The 19,372-nt window shown below is 36.9% G+C and overlaps 3 protein-coding genes and 1 non-coding gene across 4 annotated transcripts; 1 reads left to right on the forward strand and 3 right to left on the reverse strand.

The window, feature by feature from the left end:
* Positions 1 to 7: 7 nt before the first annotated feature.
* Positions 8 to 206, reverse strand: LOC130504140 (F-box/LRR-repeat protein 15; the record flags this gene model as incomplete). The annotated part of the gene is given in 1 exon segment (XM_056998733.1): positions 8 to 206. A coding segment is annotated over 1 exon segment (125 nt), but the record flags the coding sequence as incomplete, so codon positions are not given.
* An 88-nt stretch (positions 207 to 294) lies between these two features.
* On the reverse strand, positions 295 to 1,846 carry LOC130504141 (F-box/LRR-repeat protein 15-like). Its single transcript, XM_056998734.1, has 4 exons — positions 1,046 to 1,846; positions 717 to 960; positions 504 to 635; positions 295 to 390 (listed from the first exon to the last, which is right to left on the reverse strand). Exons 1-3 carry the CDS (start codon positions 1,102 to 1,104, stop codon positions 576 to 578), a joined length of 363 nt encoding a protein of 120 aa, XP_056854714.1. The 5' UTR covers positions 1,105 to 1,846; the 3' UTR covers positions 295 to 390; positions 504 to 575.
* Positions 1,847 to 10,442: 8,596 nt separating this feature from the next.
* On the forward strand, positions 10,443 to 12,698 carry LOC130504142 (uncharacterized). The gene is made up of 11 exons (XM_056998735.1): positions 10,443 to 10,589; positions 10,673 to 10,937; positions 11,022 to 11,118; positions 11,202 to 11,275; positions 11,418 to 11,502; positions 11,590 to 11,707; positions 11,798 to 11,866; positions 11,956 to 11,966; positions 12,056 to 12,179; positions 12,246 to 12,449; positions 12,540 to 12,698. Exons 1-11 carry the CDS (start codon positions 10,443 to 10,445, stop codon positions 12,696 to 12,698), a joined length of 1,353 nt encoding a protein of 450 aa, XP_056854715.1.
* Positions 12,699 to 18,288: 5,590 nt separating this feature from the next.
* On the reverse strand, positions 18,289 to 18,396 carry LOC130504143 (small nucleolar RNA R71). Its single transcript, XR_008941151.1, has one exon. It is a non-coding gene; the product is annotated as a small nucleolar RNA R71 (small nucleolar RNA).
* Positions 18,397 to 19,372: the final 976 nt, after the last annotated feature.

Below are 19,372 nucleotides of genomic sequence, written 5' to 3' on the forward strand. Positions count from 1 at the left end.
ACTTCACCTGAGAGACAAACGCATGACTCGGCATTTTGTAATTTTAAGTTCACGTAGCCGATCATGACTCAAGTCTATTTCCTGAGCACCATTTCCTAGAATAGCCTCGTTTACAGTCACGCTTCTCAGCATATTACACTCCTCCAATGCCTGGAAAAAAGTTTTCACTGATATGACCTTTTCCTATGATTAAGACCTCCAAATTTCTGAAACAGGGCGAAAAGCATTGTGTAATGGGGATATATATACATAAAGACTTATTCTTATGAAGTCAATATTTGAGGCAGATACCTCAAATGGTAACTGCTTTCATAGCCAGAGCGTTAACAGCAGGAGCGCCATAAACATTCACTTCAGTGGCGTTGGGATAGCGATGACACATGTCTTCAACTGCACACAAGGCAACCAAAAAGGTTATATATTATCTATGTATACTAATGCCATCCAGTTATGGATTAGTAAACGAAAAGACACCTTTAACAGTGTATGCCAAATAAACTTACATTGCTCGATAGAGATCCTCATATTCTCAAAGTTCAAGACCTTCCAAAATTCCTCATGAGCACTAGCTACTCTCACTGACGACATACCATAGCAGAGCGACAGAGGTCGATGTGATTCAAGAACGAGAATACCTGAAGGGAAAAAAAAATTACTAAAAAAATAACGAATAGGATAACTACAAATTTATCTTAAACTGCGAAAAAAATGTGTACCATGTGTAAGAGGTCATCAGTCAGATCAATGTGAACTTCAAAATCTTCTGCATCTGAGGAACCGTTGTCATCTCCATCATCTTTCTTCCCATCTTTCTGACCAGTGTAATTCAAGATGAAATTCTGGCAGAACATATCAGTATCTGTCCGAGATGAAGACGCAACGCCAAAACTGACAGTTCTCTCCACTGACGAACCAGAGTTTCCAGCATCTGAAGATATCCCTGAAGCTGATCGGCTCTCACTACAAACAAAATAACAGTAAAAAGGATTAAAAATCGAAACTTTCGATCCACTATCAAAGTGGTGAAAGGAGTGAGAGAGCTCACGCAAGTCCAGAGTACACTTTAGCACGTTTATGGTAAGAATCGTGATCAGCTTCCTCCATAGTACAATCCTCAGCTACTACTACTACTACAACATCAGCCACATTGCTACTCTCTCCCTGAACCAAATGATGATGGGACCGAATCTCAGATGACCATACTCGCTCCAATTCAGCACCTGTCTCTTCACACAGCCGCAAAGCGTTCGTCTGCGACTCCTAACTCCCTCTCGTTTAGATCGAAATCGACAAAGTCTCCACCTTTGTTGTTATCCATGGCCGATTGTTTCAGTCTACTGGAAACTCCGCCGTTGTTCTCTTTTTCTTCTTCCTCGTCGGTGGTGAAGCAATGGAAACAACACCAAATCCTCATGCACACACCCCTCCCTCCTCGATCTACCACATTTAAGGAAACATGATCATGACAATTGAGAATTTGAGGGGAAAGTTACTAAATTTGGAATCAAGAGAAACGGATAATTGAATCTCTGATTTTTGTGATTCAGAAGATGAAACGCTAGAAATCTCTGATTTTGAGATTAGGGTTTGGGGGAAAAGGAGATCAGATCTTTGGGGGAAAGAGAGAGAGAGAGAGAGAGAGAGAGAGAGAGAGAGAGAGAGAGAGAGAGAGAGAGTAGGAGGGGGAGGCGTTATACTGTAAGCTTTGAACAAAAAGTGGTCGTTGATAATTCCCGGCGAAAATGGAAAAGAACTAAAAAGACAACACACAATCGGGAAAGGGGAAGAAAAAAAAAGACAGCTTGTCTGAAGTTTCCTTGCTTCACCGTTTCATTTTGTCAGGGAAGGACGTTCAGAAACGGTGTCGTTTGACGATAATAACTGTAAAGCAAAATACATTACCCTCTCAATATACGGATGAATGGGAACTGATAGTGGATGACTGTTTATGGTGGTCAAACTGACAAAATCCAAACCAACACGGATCAATAGTGCCACGTGCGCATGGTCGTAAGCATAGAAGAACTGTAACAGTTGGTGGCTGCTCGAGCCACGCTGTAGTACTAGGGGGAATAGTCAAGCCCACACAATACGTAGAAGAAGAAAGACTTGGACAAGTCTTTTTCTAAACTTTATGAGATTGGCCCACTGGGCCTGGTAAGATTTTTTTTTTTTTTTTTAACAACATCAAAAACTAACTATGATCTATGCTCAGCTGATTCGGAGAATCAAACCGGAGGCATATAATCGACATAAAACATAGCAGAAGGGGAACATCTGGCACCACGTGCTAGCTTGTCCGCCACTAAGTTGTGCGCCCTTGGAATACGTCGAATCTTGAAGGAAGGGAAGAAAATCTTACTGCGCTCGAACTCCTCCAAATGTGTAGCAAATGCCGGCCACTCTCCAGGTGATGACACCATCTTCACCAGTTGAGAACAGTCTGTAGCGAATACCACGTCTGAGAAATTAAGAGTCTTTATGCACTCCATCGCCCATATCAAAGCCTCGCATTCGGCATGCAAAGCAGATAAGCTTCTTCGGAGGTTCGTTGCTCCCATCAACTTCTCAGTTGATCCAATCTTTTTGTATAACCACCCCTGTCCTGAGAATTTGTCTTGTGCTCTCCATGCTCCATCAATAAAGCAAATCCTCAAAGAATCCATCGACATCCACTCCAAGCATGAAGTATTGGTTGAAAGCTGAGTAGGGATCGTCAACTGGGCCTCCGCCCACACCGCTGCTTCTACCTTGGCTATTCGAAGAATTTCCGGTGGATCCATTACTTTGTTAGTATAAATCTTATTGTTCCGATTCTTCCAAATATACCACATAATCCATGGAAAGAAACCAAAGTCATAATCTTTCGGTAATCTCCAAAAAATATAATCCATATTAGAGAACAATGAAGCTCTCGGAAAGAGACCTGGGGCTGAAGGTATCAACGACAGAGCCCATGTTTGTAGAGCCGGTGGACATTCAAAAATAACATGATTAATAGTTTCTTCCTCAGCGCCACATAAACTACATCTTTGATCTCCTACTATACCTCGGGATCGTAATGTTTTTGTAACTGGAGTTATCCCCTTAATTACTTGCCAAATAAAATATTGCAGTTTTTGTGGGTATTGCACTTTCCATGCATAACTTAACAGGAGAGTCACATCCGGACCAAAGTTTACCTCATGTAAAATACGATTCGATGTTTGTTCGATTCCACATCAGTCAATTCATCATGTACCATGTAATTAGCCATAACTCGTACTTAAAAAGGAAAAATTGTTCATCTTCCTTTTTAAGAGTGAGGGGACGATTACGAGTTTTCTCTTCTTTTTTTTTCACATAAGTTTGTATTTTATATTTGATCAAACAGAAGAAGATATTCCACTGGTATGGTATCCATGGTCAGGGCCGGCCCTGTGCCAAACCTAACCAAAAATTCGTCTCAGGTCCCCAAAATTTTTGAAAAAATTTATATGGATATAAACCTCCCCCAAATTTATAAAAAAAAAATTTAAGCCCCTAAATTTGTAAATTCCCTCTTTACCGCTTTCAGTCCACGAGATTTCAGGGCCGGCCCTGTCCATGGTTACAAAGTAATCAACGCGTTAACTAAAACATTTAGTAAACTTCCCTGCATATATATTGGCCAACGGCATTGGCCAGCTAGATAACTTATTAAGCTCTCTGGCTAGGAGATCCTCTAGCTTTTCTAGCTAGGCCACCTATACACAACATTTATATGGAATCCCGCCATATATCGAATTATAAACTCAGCAGATAGCATTTATCGTACATATATAGTAGTACATTCTGCACATACTATTGTTTTCTTCTTATGGAATATATATGGCAGAAGAGAAGACAAAAGCATCGAAATGTTGTGGACGTATATCAACTTTGGGAAGTGATGCAGTGGAAGTACTACGGTGGTATACTAGCAGTATATTACGCGGTCTCTGGTGTCTAAACTATGCCAAGTCAATTACAGATATGAATACTAGTTATTTATTATTATTATTCTATCTCATATTATTATTAGGAAAAATTGCCAAATATGACTCACAATTTGATTTCAAATGCAAAAGTATACCCAAACTTGAATCAAATGCAAAAATAACTTAAAAGGCTATTGAAATTACAACCAACCCTTTGTGACCAAACAAAAAAAAACATTTTTTTACGTTTTTAACCCCAGTAAGTCGTCTGGTATAGTTAATCTTAAAATTAATTTATAAATTTTTTAAAAAATATTTTGATAAGTGAAAAATTGAAATCATGTAATTAAGATATGTTAAAAGTGTTATAAATTAAAATATAACAAAAGTGAATTGTTTTCAACATAGATGAGTGAAAGTAGTGAGTCATGATATTTTTTGGTTTAGGTTTTGCCAACATATGTTGTAGTATTGTATGTGTTCTTAGGGTTGGATTTTGGAAAGCATAAAAGTATTTTTGAAAAATATGAATTTTACCAAAATGTGTTTATTTCTGTGTATAGTAAACACTAAGCAAGTTTAATTTGATTTTATAACGTGTTTAGATAGTTAATTTTAGTCAATTTAATTTAGGGGTTAAATTTAGGGTCTGGACGACTTACAAGTAAGTCTTTTAGACGACTAGACGACTTACAAGTAAGTCTTCTAGACGACTGGACGACTTACAAGTAAGTCTTCTAGACGAGACGACTTACAAGTAAGTCTTCTGGACGAGACGACTTACTTGAAAGTCTTCTGGTATAGTTGATCTTAAAAATAATTTATAAAATTTGTAAAAAAATATTTTGATAAGTGAAAATTTAAAATCATGTAATTAACATATGTTACAAGTGATACAAATTAAGATACAATAAAAGTGAATTGTTTTCAACATAGATGAGTGAAAGTATTTAGTTTCTCGCTAAAAATATTTAGTTTCCCGCTAAAAATATTTGAGTTTCCCGCTAAAAATATTGAAGTCTTCAATTCAGAAGACTTACTTGAAAGGCTTCTGAATCTAAAATATTTAACCTAATTGGATTTTTTTCTCCCTATATAAAGAAAAATTTACACATTATATCTCCTCTTCTCAAATGACTGCAACAAAAATGTAATGTTCATCATTCTAAAACTCTCAAACCTCTCTCTAATCTCTTTGAACTTATAAACACCAAGCTTTATATAAATTGATTGTTTTTGTCTCATGTCTTTCTCACTAATTTATCTTGTTTTTGCAGGTTTTTCATCACATGATTCTCATCTTCCACTCATTTAAAGGTATATCTATTAATTTTAGATATGTATTTTTATGTCTCATTTTTTTTTCATTTTGTAACTTTTTGTTGCATAAAGTTCTTACATTTTTCTCAAACTAATAATTTCCAAAGCCACTCAAATCTCTTAGACTTGAAAACACCAAATTTTATATGAATTTTTCAGTTTTGTCTCATGTCTTTCTGAATATCTATCTTTTTGGCAGGTTTTTAATCAGATGGTTCTCAACTTCCACTTGGATATGTACGTTGTGTGTTCTATAAAAGTATGTCTATCTAATCTTCCACTCATTTTCTATGTTTTTAAGCCATTTGAACGTTTTTGGATGTGCAGATTTTTCAGATCTGGATATGCAGGTTTTTCAGATCTGGAAGACTTCTGGGACGACTTCCAGGAGGTCCAGACGACTTCCAGGAGGTCCAGACGACTTACAGGAGGTCCAGACGACTTCCAGGAGGTTCAGAAGACTTCCAAGAGGTCCAAACGACTTCCAGGAGGTCCAGAAGACTTCCAGGAAGTCCAGACGACTTCTAGGAAGTCCAGACGACTTACAGGAAGTCCAGACGACTTCCAGGAGGTCCAGACGATTTCCAGGAGGTCCAGAAGACTTCTAGGAGATCCAGACAACTTCCAAGAGGTCCAGACGACTTACAAGAGGTCCATACGACTTCCAGGAGGTCCAGAAGACTTCCAGGAGATCCAGATGACTTCCAGGAGGTCCAGACCCGAACCTGGATCCCTTGACCCAACCAGTCCGCAGCCTTAACCTAATCATCTAAGTGCAATTGGCCGGTTTAGGTCCATAATTTTCTAAGTCATTTTCAAGTGATCTGAGGTTCATATGCAATCAGTACACAATGCGGAAGCTAAGATAAACATTCATTTTATTAATATAAACCATGTGATCCATACAATGTAGTAATATCAATCAGTTTGCACAATAGGCTAATCATAAGTCCAACTATCTAAACACACACACATCACACATCCATCCTTGGCTTGAGTCTTCACAGCTCCTTGGCTTTCCCACGATCCTGACCAGATCCTGCAATCATATAAATCCCATCAAATACACAATCAAACCGATATCCTAGCAACAAGTCTATCAAATGCATGGTTAGGTCACTTAGGATGAATCTCTGTCCCAAAACTGACCCACTCGGAAAGGTCTCCAGAAACTAAATAAAAACCATGATAAATCACAACTAAGAGAATGGTCAAGTCAGATTTCTCAGAACAGATCTTGACCATACCGATCTCGACCTAGAACAGCCCTTATGGCCATAACTGACCACCTCTAAAATAATGATATAAAATTATCCTTGGACCATGATAATTCATGATAAATCCCCATTAAGAGATATTTCAAGTCGGAATCCCCAAACCTCAACTAGAAGTAAGAGATCCGACCATACATGCCCAACCAAGGCCATGGAGAGATTACTCTGATCTAACCATGTCTTGGCGGCCTGTCAATGAGTCTAAACTCATGGACAACATCAGAATATATAAGAAAAGAGATAGATTGACATAGGAGGGAAAACGGATGCAACCAACATCACTTGGACCATGCGGATCATCCATCCGGACCATTGGTCTTGGCGATGGTAAGTGGTTAGCATCACTAACCTTAGGAGTGGCCGACGATGGGTTCTGTTCCTTCCCACTAGCCTTCTCGGTTCCTCTTGTATCCATCTTCACTTGGTTCCTTCCTGCAACTCTTCCTTGGTCGCCGGTCAAGAACAAATCAGCACCACACTCAAGCGGCCAAACAAGCAAACCGCCGGTCTCTTTCTCTCTTGGATTCTCTGGCAATTTTGGCAGAGTTTCCCCTATTTGTCTGATGACAAATATCGATGCCCAAGGTCTCTATTTATAGAGAAAGACAATGGTAACTGTCTTTGGGCGAACGGGTGGGAGTGATTGGCCGAATGGCCACCAATGGAACCAACACATCCTTTCGGCCCAACCGCCTCTCAACTGCCCTCCAACTGCTCCCTTGCATCGATCATCAACCCTTGGCACATTGCCAAGTGCTTGGCTGCACCACCAAACACTCCTGGTCCCATCGGACCGCACCACCATCTAACCGGATCATAACCGCCCATGGTCCGGTCACACCATCTCAACCCATAACACTCCTCCAAGCTGAGATGAGCTGACCACTAGTGTACCCAGCTGAATGAGCTAACACTCCAGCTACTGGAGCTGACCTGAACTCTTGTGAGCTACTGTGAGCTTCCCCACACTTCACCTAGCTGCCTGATCTTGTTTCCCACTCCGGCCAGCTGCCTAAACCCTTGTCCAGCTCTCTTGAGCTTGAACCTTTCTTGCCTTGGTTAAGTTTCAGCCTCCTGATACCCTTAACCCACTTCCTGGACCATGATACGCTTTGCCATAGGTCATCTGACCTGATTTGGTGCACCACCTCGCACCATGGTCCATCCGGCCGATCCTATCTAGGATCGGGGACATGACAATACGACTTCCAGAAGGTCCAGACGACTTACAGGAGGTCCAGACGACATTTTTGTTAGGTTCTTTTAGGTAACTATTAATTTAATAATTTACATTAAATTGTATAGTTTCTTATTCACTTGTATTTTCTCAACAATTGATTTATTGTCTATTTTCCTCAACCTTCCCTTGTTTCCTCCATAAATATTTATCATCTGCGAATGAGTGAATCAAACCTAAATTTCTTAAATAAAAACAAATGTCTAATGAATATCAAAATACAGAAAACATGTTATTAACCATCACACGAAGTTGATAATTAGGCTTCATATTCTTTTGATTATATCAATTGTCAATATTGTTGTTACATTTTGTTTAGAGTGAGTGGATAACACAAATATACACTTTTTGATGAAATTTCAAATTTATTGATCAATCAAAAAGAATGTTATGTACATAAGAAGACTACTCTATTTTTATTTCCGGTAAGCAAGTAAAGAAAAAAAAATTATTCCTTCAATAAGAGATAAGCTGGAACCATCTTCTGAATAATCCTCCATATTTGTGATCAAACTTGTACTTAAGTGAAGTGATTATGTTTCGCACTGCCTTATCAATGCGCCGACGCATATGATCAGTGGAAACTCTACTTTGCTGATGACGTCTTGCATTCCTTTCTCTCCAAATGTGATAGATTGTGGTCTGCAACAGAAGCTTCGCCAGTATAGTATCTACTTCCAATGGCCTCATACTCTGTAGACGCTGAAATGTCCATTGCCAATCAGGGTTTATGCTATTTCCAACAAGTCTCCTTGCCAAGCTCTCCCACACTGTATAGGAGTAAGGACACACATAAATTATCAACTTTTCAATAAACCAAATTCATCTTTTTGTTGACATGCTATTATAATTATAATATTTCGTTCACAATATTGTTTGAGTCAACAATTATAGTTAATTAAAAATATGTCCAAAATGAATTTTAAGACTGATGTCTTTTTGAAACAAATATAAATCAACATTTTCCAAAATAATAAATTTCAAATATTGAAAATATATTTTAATAACTATCAAGGTAATAATTAACTTATAAATAAGAAATAATTAAAACCAAAATATTAAAGTTATTCATTTTCTCAGAGTAAAATTTTCTATAATTTCTATTTATATTCTAAATAATTAGTTAATATATCATTAATTGAGCATTAAGTTATAAAATGATTTGAAGAACTTTTATAATTATTTAAGATCAATTTTATAACTATTTATATAATCTTATTTGGATTATGTTTTATAATTTTACTGTATAAAATTTTGTTAGTGAAATGTTATTTCAACTTTATATTCTCAACGAAAAGAATTATTCAAAACAAAATTTATATAGTTTCAATAAATGTACTACAAGATTTTTTCTGCATTTTAATGAAAAATAAGTTTCATTAAAACTGTTAATATCCAAAATGTTGTTACATCATTAGAATCATTAAGAATCTACATACCATTAATTTTATTCTTGTGAGAATAAAAAAATATATTAATACTTACAGGAAACTAAAAAATTTGACAGTTGGCCAACGGCATTGGCCAGCTAGATAACTTATTAAGCTCTCTGGCTAGGAGATCCTCTAGCTTTTCTAGCTAGGCCACCTATACACAACATTTATATGGAATCTCGCCATATATCGAATTATAAACTCAGCATATAGCATTTATCGTACATATATAATAGTACATTCTGCACATACTATCTACTTTATTAAAACAGAAATACACATATAGACTTACCCTACAAGTTGTACAATATTTACGCCTAAAGGCCACTGACTATTTAATAAACTACACGAAATAATTCATTGTCTTTTCCACCTAATAAATGTTTTCCAAATATGACTAATTGTAACTAAAAAATCGCATGAATTTCCTCCACATCCAGTCATTCTCTCTCCGAAATATGACAACATGACAATCATACTTTCTTCTCCTTTACCTAACAGAAACAAACATAAATTTTTGGTCAACTTTATATATTATCACCTCAAAAGAAAATTTGAAAAACCTACAAAGAAGAGTCCGTAATGCATATATTGACAAACCAATCGATCAATATGAAACACAGAGATGGCTCATTGTAATTGTATTTTTTATCTGATTTATATGAACTAAATAATATAAAATATGTTTTTAGGGAAAAATTACAACCAATGGATGGACTTCTTAAGCTTCTTAGGGTATAAATTAAAATTCAACTTAAACATATTGTCTACAATATGTGTAACTTGATTATCGAATTCAAACAATAATGATTTCAAATATTTAATTGGATCCGAAATTTAAGCATAAGAAGCCAAAATATCACAATCTTTCCTATTTCTATGGTGAAATCGAAACATACTATAAACAATCACAATAAATCACTTTTAATGCTCAACAACCACACAATCATCGCTTTCCTATTCGTAATCCTATATATTTAGAATGTCAATTTAATTCGAATATATTAACAACACAAAACCGCAAATCATAACAACTAAATATGCGTCTTTCCTATATTCTATGCTATATAATCTAAATCGCCATTAACAGAATATTCTTCTAATTAATGAAAGCGTATTATTGCTTGCAGAGGTGGTTAAGATATTTTTTCTACTCTAGGGTTTTAGGTCTCCACTATATATTAGTAGCAACGTCAACACATACTCTTCACACTTTTTTCTTTACCGTCTCAGAAAAATCATGTCTGCTAATAAAGTTTTCCATTTGATCAGCGATCTCAAGCCATATAAGGATAAGTGGCGTGTTCAAGTGAAACTAATTCACTCATGGATACAAAACCCACCTTATGCTGATGACAGCTTAGAAATGGTTTTAGCTGATATCACTGTTAGTTCTATAACTTTTACTATCGTTTTTCTTAAGTTTTTTTTATAAGTTTCTTTCTTTATTGAATCGTTTGTTGTTTTTAGGTTAATAAAATTCAATGCTCATGCAAGAGATCTTACATCAAGCGTGTTCAACGTAGCCTTCCTCTTGGGAAATGGAAGGTTATTGAGAACATGAAGATTAGTGGAACCGGTGGCAAGTTCAAGCCAACCAAATTGAGCTATAAGATGAATATCATTAACGATACTGTTTTCACAGACTCAAATCATAATGATGATAGCAGCTTCTTGGCTCTATCGAGTTTTGAAGAAATTTTGGGTGGAAGTCTTGATACTCACTGTCTAATTGGTATATACTTTTCATCTTATATTTATTTCTATTTTATCTACTTTATTAAAACTTTTAACTAACATGGTTTTTAATATTTCACAGAAATCTTAGGGCAAGCAACAGAGATTGGTGGAGTTCAGATCATCCAAGTCCAAAATGAGGATCGAAAAAGGATTCAGTTTCGCTTACGAGACAACAGGTAGTTAAGTTAATTAATATTTATTTTAATGTCTATTTATGATTGATTTTATTTAAATTTAATGATTTCAAATTTTTATTCAGTGGCCATGAATTGGCGTGTTGTTTGTGGGGATCTTATGCTGAAAGGATTGAAGAACATCTTGAAAAAGCAAATGGTGATGACATTGTTTGATTAATACGATTTGCTAAGATAAGTGAATTTCAAGGTATGAATTCTCCTTATAAATAACTTTCATCTTACCTTATTTAGGAAATCATTATTCTGTTCGAATTTAAATTTGTAAATAAATTGCATAGGTCAAGTTCAAATAACAAATGCATTTGCTGCCTCTCTATTGGATCTGAATCCAACAATGCATGAGGCTATGGAGTTCAAAGAAAAGTAATTATCCCATTAATCTTTATATTTATACAGTTTTTCAATTCAATTGGTATATAGACTTTAAATTTTCTATTTTCAATATATCAGGCTCAAAGATGGAGTACTTCCTCTTGCTGTTGTTGACCCAAACGATGCAAAACCAGCCATTGATGATTGGGATGATGTAGGTATCATCATGATTTCGGAGTTACATGAGACTACCCAGGTTTGTTTTTTAAAAAATAACACTTAATTATATAAGGTGACAATTATACTTGCTGCTTTAAAGTAATGATTTACCATTTGTCCATTGTAGCTCGAGAATGTTAAGATCGTTTGTTCAATTGAAGCAATTGATACTGATTGGGCCTGGTACTATTTGCATGTAAGAAATGTGGGAAAATAGTAACTAGAATCAGTAGAGCAGCTAAACCTTTGTTCCGCTGTGCGATTTGCAAAGCTAATGTTTCTAAGGTGTTCCCAAAGTAAGATTTTTTATCTTTTAAAATCATCCTTTACTTATTTTATATTTTTCATAACAGTGATAATATATAACTAATGTGCATTGCTACAGATTCAAACTGCATTTGATTGCTGAAGATGATATCGGAAAATGTAAACTGGTGGTGCTTGGCACTATTGCTCAGGAACTCATTGGTTTTCAGGCGCCTGACCTTTGGGACGGTTCTTATGATGATGTACATTTCTATCTTTAAAACTTTTAGATAATTGTTTCATGTATTTACTAAATACACCTTTTTCAGATCGAAGATCCTGAAATTTTGCCTCAACCAATAATCGATTTGGTTGTCAAATCTTTCTGTTTTGGAATTGAATCTTCTGAAAACGGATCCGAGAGCTATACGGTTTCTAAGGTCTGGTCTGGAGATATTATTCAGAAAATTGAAACTGGATCTGAGCCAGTGTCCCTTATAGAAGGTGGTTCATCCAGTATGTCTTCTGGTGGGGTAAGTTATTTTGACAATACTATATTCTTAATTATGTGAACTAAATTACTGTTGTTGCAACTACTTTATTATAATTTCTCTACATTGTAGGTTCTGTTGTTGGATGGTGACAGTCATACATCCTCAGTAGATTGTGCAACTCCATACTCAAAAAGAAAGGAAAGTGACAATGATCTTCCAGACATAACATCTACGTCGAAGAAGATCTGCACTGCCACAATCAAGACTGAAAACCCTAAGACTGATTAGTGTAGAAGAAATTTTATGCTGCCGAATCTGATGTTTTTCCTTTTTTTCTTTGATTTCAGTATTTTGGTTTTTGGTTTTACCATTGAATAATGTTTTCATTTGTTCTTTGCTTTTCAGTTTTCAGTTTAATGTTTTTGTTTTCGGTTTGAACTTCCAATAATGTTATATTTGGTTTTGGCTTTTATTTCTTTTAACAATATTATGCATCTACTTTATATGACCAAATGAACAATCAAATCCATCAAACTAAACTAACCAAACAACTTAACATTCTAATGTTCGCATATCCTCATAAAATCTATCAACTGTATGCTAAAATGGATGTTACGGATTGCATACCTTATTAGAATTTGACGAGTGGGAAACAATGTCTGAAAATAATTGGCTTTGTCCCTCCTATATTATTCTTTGTCAACGCACGCCCATAAAGCAAATCCTGCATATAATATACAATTTTTTTTCATATTAATCAATGATTTATTAAGTCTATAACATTTTTATTAACCTTTCTATAACGTATCTACACTAAAGAAAAAATCCATTTTGTTTTCGCTGGCTCCATTTTTTTTATATTAATCCTATGTCATTAAATGAAAATATAGCAATCTATCTTCACAAAGATATTGAGTTACCTTTATTAACAAATAAATCTTTAACCTATCTACGTTAAAGAAATTCTCACACCCTAAAAACTAGCCATTTTGTTTCTACTGCCCCCAAGCCGAGAAAATAATCTCTGCTATTGAAGTACTTTTGCTCGTAGATCATGAAACGAAAAAGAGGAGGTCGTGCCCAAGGAAAAGAAAATCTTCCTACAGGTTCTGCTTCAGGAATACAGAGAATCCCGGCATCCTTTGTTCCTATTCCAGTTGGGTCGGGTTTTACTGTGCCATTGACATCAGTTTTCCATAGGGTTAACCAGAGCATCGAATCCTCACAGTCGTCTACCACCTATGCTGCATTGAATGGGGCACAGGATCGTAACCTAGCGTCACCTCAGACACCATCTACTGCTCCAGTCCGTCTGTTTGGTAAACCTGCTGTGATAAAATTCATTAGTTAAACAAATTTATTGTTACTAAAAATTGTTCTAACATCACAATTTTGTGTCTCTGTGATACTGAAAAATGGGTGGATTTGACTCTAAATCAACCATCAAGTTCATCAGTTCAAAGAAGTTGTTTGACTAATGCTAATTGTAAGTTTTTCTAATACATTGTCAGTTAAAAAATGCAGTCTTTTGTAATTCAGTTTCCTTCATGATTACGGTTTAATAATGTAAAATCTTTTTTGGACAGTGTCAATCACTAGAAATTCTCAAACTACAAAACCTGGGATCCAGAACTCAAAGAGAAAAAGAAAGCCACCACGCTCTGTTTTGAATGATATTACCAATATTTCACATTCATTCTCGAATGAAAACGAAGAAGCACCAACAAACATAAATGGTGATATCGATGAGGATGACGAAATGCTTAATGAGGATTTTGTTGGAGGTACCAATCACTACGTTTTGTGCTTAGCTAAAGTTATACGTAATGAAAAAATATTTACTATGTTTTTTGATGATTGTGCTTTAGGTATCTCTGATGTAGAAGGTGAGCTTGATTTCGATTGTAGTTCTCAAGAAACTTCAGACAGTGAAAATGAACTAGACATTGTCGAGGTTCATGCTACTCCTGACACTGATCCATATCGTCCAGCACCATTTTCTATGAAATCATTTTTGGAACGATGCCAAAAACGTTCACAGAGCTCAACGAAGGTTCTAACTAAACCAAAAGAAGAAGGTTATATTCATGTTTACTTTTCTGTCTGTTTTTATTTTCTCTAATTTACAAGTTATTAAATATGTTTATTTTTTAAAATATTTTACACATGACCAGAATATCTTGACGAGGGGGATCCTGATCACTCATGTACTCATTGTGGCGCAATATTTTGGTATGGTGAAAGGTTAAACAGACGTAGAAATACGTCTACACCTACATTTTCACTATGTTGTTTGCAAGGTCAAGTTCAGTTGCCACTGCTAAAAGAACCACCAGAGGTGCTTAAAAATCTGATGGAAGGAGATGACCAATTAAGCAAGCATTTCCAAAATAACTTGAGGGCTTACAACATGGCTTTCTCATTTACTTTACTTGGGGGAAAAGTTGAGAGATCAGTTCCACAGGGCAAAGGGCCTTCTATGTTTCAGCTTCAAGGGGAAAATTATCATCTAATGGGAAGTCTACGCCCTAATGATGGAAACGATGCCAAGTTTGGTCAGCTATATATAGTGGACACCGAAAATGAAATTCAAAACAGGGCTAACTGTCTCAGGTACCGTAAAATATGTCTGGTCCTAATATAGTACACCATAACTCATTCCAAAACTCTATTTTATTATATTTATTGATTTCTGATGTTTTTTGGTTCATTTCAAACAGCAAAGGAAAAGTCAAGTTCAAAGCAAAAAAGAAAGGCAAGCTGAAGGATGAGATTATTGACATTTTGGTGAAGATGTTAAATGAAGTTAATCCTTATGTGAAGCAGTTCAGATCAGCTAAAGATCGCTTTAAGGCAGATCCTGATGATGCGTTTCATATGCGAATTGTGAGTGACCGCTTAACGGATGGAAGAACTTATAATACTCCTACGGCTACTGAAGTTGCTGCACTCATACCTGGTGATTTTAATCTAGATATGGATAACAGGGATATTGTTCTTCAACAACAATCTGGCAAGCTTAAACGGATTAACGAGATTCATGCTTCTTATCTAGCTTTGCAATACCCTCTACTGTTTACTTATGGAGAAGATGGTTTCCGACTGGGTATTAAGAAAGGTGTAGCAGCATCAAAAAAAACTTAAAAAGCCTAATATCAGTATGAGGCAGTTCTTTGCTTTTCGACTTCATGAACGTAAGGATGAATCGCATTGTCTCCTACATGGTAGACGACTCTTTCAGCAATTCATCGTTGATGCTTTCACAACTATTGAATCAAACCGCTTGCGCTATCTAAAGTTTAACCAGTCAACTCTGCGGTCTGATAGTTATGATTCAATAAAAGAGTCAGAAAATGCTGGAATGACGGATATGAATGAGCAAGGATCAGAATTCATTTTGCCAGCTTCTTTTGTGGGGAGTCCTAGATATATGAAAAACAACTACTTGGATGCTATGACTATATGTAAGCATTTTGGATTTCCAGATCTCTTCATTACTTTTACTTGTAATCCAAAATGGCCAGAGACCACAAGGTATCTGAAGAAAAGGAAGTTAAAAGCTGAGGATAGGCCAGACATTATTTGCAGGCTTTTCAAGATGAAACTTGAATCATTGATGGACGATTTAACCAGAAAGAATATGCTAGGGAAGACTGTGGCATGTAAGTCTAAATTCGTTTCCTATTCCTATTTTACTTGTAATCTAAAATTTTTTAATAATAATTTTTTTTTGTGACATCAATGTATACTATCGAGTTTCAAAATGTGGCCTACCCCATGCTCACATACTCTTATTTCTTCAGCCCACCTCCAAGCTTCCCAATACAGACGACATTGACAAGATTATATGTGCAGAAATACCGAACAAGGTTGAAGAGCCAGAACTCTATGAAGTGATTAAAGATATGATGATTCATGGTCCTTGTGGAGCTGCAAATATGAATTCTCCATGTATGGAGAATGGATTGTGTTCAAAGTCATACCCAAAATCGTTTGCTGCAAACACCACAATCAATAAGGAAGGGTTTCCTATTTACAGAAGGCGTGAGAGATCAGACAATTATGTAGAGAAGAATGGGTTTAAGTGTGATAACCGGTATGTTATTCCGTATAACAAGAAGCTATCTCTACGTTATAGAGCTCACATAAATGTGGAGTGGTGCAATCAAGCTGGTTCTATTAAGTATTTGTTCAAGTACATTAATGATGTCTTGCATAATTGCATTGTTTCACCCATTCTTTTTCATGCATTTTCATCATGTAGGTTAGATTCTAGCCTTGTTTAGGTTGCATTTTGCATACATGAGTCCCTATCAGGTATTGGAGCATTTTATGGAGCTTTTGGAGACATTGGGATGCATTTGGAGCTCAAAAGGTGTGAAAAGGAGGATGATTGGACGAGAAGAGGCTGGAGCGACCTACAGAGGTCGCTGTTAGACCTCGCTCCAGCCGGAGCGACCTTGACGACCAAAGCTAGAGCGACCACTCCAAGTCGCTCGGCTTTACGTGACTCGAAGATGAAGAAAACACCCCGGAGCGACCCCTCGCAGCGACCATCCGAGGTCGCTCCCAAGGGCCAGAGCGACGTGCTGGAGCGACCTGCGGAGGTCGCTGCGTGTTTCTTATTTGCAATTTCTTTTTAGTTCAAGGACCTTTTTGCAATTACTTATGTCGTTTTGGCACTCTGAAAACCTAAGTTTAAGACTGATTGTAGCCACTTTTGGGCAGATTATCTTTTGTTGAAGAGAAAACCACAAAATACTCTTGGAAAGTTCATCTTTTGGATTCATTGTTCTCTTGTTATTGATTTTCTATTTGAATTCCTGTGTTTATCTACATGTTTAATCTGAAATCCAGTATGGGTTTAAGGTTTAACATGAAGATTAGTGAGTAGTTCCCTTTTGAATTCATGGGTTAGGGAGATTAGGGTGATTAGGTTAGATCAAGGATGTTTTTAGTGTAGATCAATCTCAAGCCTTGCTAGTAGAGTGTTCTTATTGCCTCTTTCGATTTGATCATTCGAAAGTTGTTCTCTAGACATTTCCCACCCAAAAGGTGTTTGTTGAAATGTCTGAGACAACTCTGCTAGGCTCTTAATGCATCTTGCCAAAGACATTTGTTGTTAAGAGTGTTAGGATAGCTAATAAACATGTTCTTACTGATTGCTTTCATATCATTCAGCCAAAGAGATTTGATGTTTGAGATGTGTTAGCAAATGAGCATTCATCTAGATATAGAGCTTGCTTAGGATCGTGTTTAGGCTTAAGGTTGTATGTTTGTTTCATCATTTTGTCATCCTTGTTTGATACTTGATCACCCGAAATCATGTTCCTGTGCCCATGAGTTCTCTTTTATCATATTTAAGCAAGTCATTCATTTACTGCTTCTTATTTCTATCTTATCATCATAGTAGTTACTTGATTCTGAAATCATTTTAAATCATTTGTTGCATTTAGATTAAGTAAGTGCTTGCATTCTTAGTGCTTGAAATCCCTCAGAACTGGTTCGACATTTTACTTCCACATTACTATCATTTGACTTAGGAGCCTCAAAACTCCTAACATCAAATTGGCGCCGTTGCCGGGGCAGCAAACAACTTCGAGATCAAGTCAGGGTTGCTGAACCAGATTGAGAACAACAAGTTTCATGGCCTGGCTGCAGAGAACCCATTTGACCACTTGGACAGTTTTGATAGATACTGTGGTCTATCCAAAACCAATGGTGTATCAGAGGATGCTTTCAAGCTCAAGCTTTTCCCTTTCTCTTTGGGGGACAAAGCACGTCAGTGGGAGAAGTCTCTACCAAGCAGCTCAATCACCACTTGGGATGACTGCAAGAAAGCTTTCCTAGAGAAATTTTTCTCTACTTCCAAGACAGCTGACTACAGGAATGAGATTTCCGGATTCAAGCAGAAGAACTTGGAAGGATTCAGTGAAGCCTGAGAAAGGTTCAATGGCTACCTAGCTCAATGCCCACACCATGGTTTCAACAAGGGAAGCTTGCTTAGCACATTCTACAGAGGGGCCTTACCTGAGTACAGAGCAAGATTGGATACTGCAAGTAATGGGAACTTCTTGGACAGAACAGAAGAAGAGGCAGGGAAACTTGTTGAGAACATGGTCAAGAGTGATGCTGTCTACAGTGGGGATCATGACAGAGCTGATAGGTCCGCAGACAAGCAAACAAGAAAAGAGATAAAAGCTTTGCAAGACAAGATTGACATCCTCATTGCTGATAAAGCTTCTCAAGCTCAGATGAACTTTGTTGGTAATCCACAGCAAGAGATACCAGCTGCTGTCAATGAGGTTGATGTTCTGGAAGGTCAGGAAGAGCTGTGTTTTATCAACAACAATGGTACTTGGTACAAGAAGGAGCCAAACTTTCAGTACAACAACTATCAGCAGAGACCTTATTCTAACAACCAGCAGAATGGATACCAGCCTAGGAACAACCACCAAGGTGGCTATCAGCAAAAGCAAAACCCTCCTCCTGGTTTTTCCAACCAAGGGCAGCCCTCTTCTCAACAGCAGCCTGCTCCATCTAGCTCTACACCCCAAGAGAGCAGCACTGATGCACTCCTGAAAAAAATCTTGGAGTCACAGACTAGAAGTGAGAAGCATGTTAGTTATGAGCTGAAAAACCTTCACAACAAGATTGATGGGAGCTACAATGATCTCAACAACAAGTTCAGAGCTTTGGAGAACCAATTTGCTTCCATGAACACTCAGCAAAATCGCCAACAAGGCTCCCTACCTGGAAAACCTGAGCAGAATCCCAAGGATGCCAAAGCTATCACACTTAGGAGTGGTAAGGAGTTACCTCCTAGAACTCTCACCAAGGATGCTGAGAAACTAGGTGAGGGGGTGGCCATCAACATAGATGATGAGGTGGTTATTGTTGATGAGAAGACTAATGATGAGGTCTTGGAGAAGATTGTGGAAGCTAAGGGCAAAGGAAAGGTT

This window comes from Raphanus sativus, unplaced genomic scaffold, assembly GCF_000801105.2.
Source record: "Raphanus sativus cultivar WK10039 unplaced genomic scaffold, ASM80110v3 Scaffold1376, whole genome shotgun sequence".
Classification (NCBI taxonomy): domain Eukaryota; kingdom Viridiplantae; phylum Streptophyta; class Magnoliopsida; order Brassicales; family Brassicaceae; genus Raphanus; species Raphanus sativus.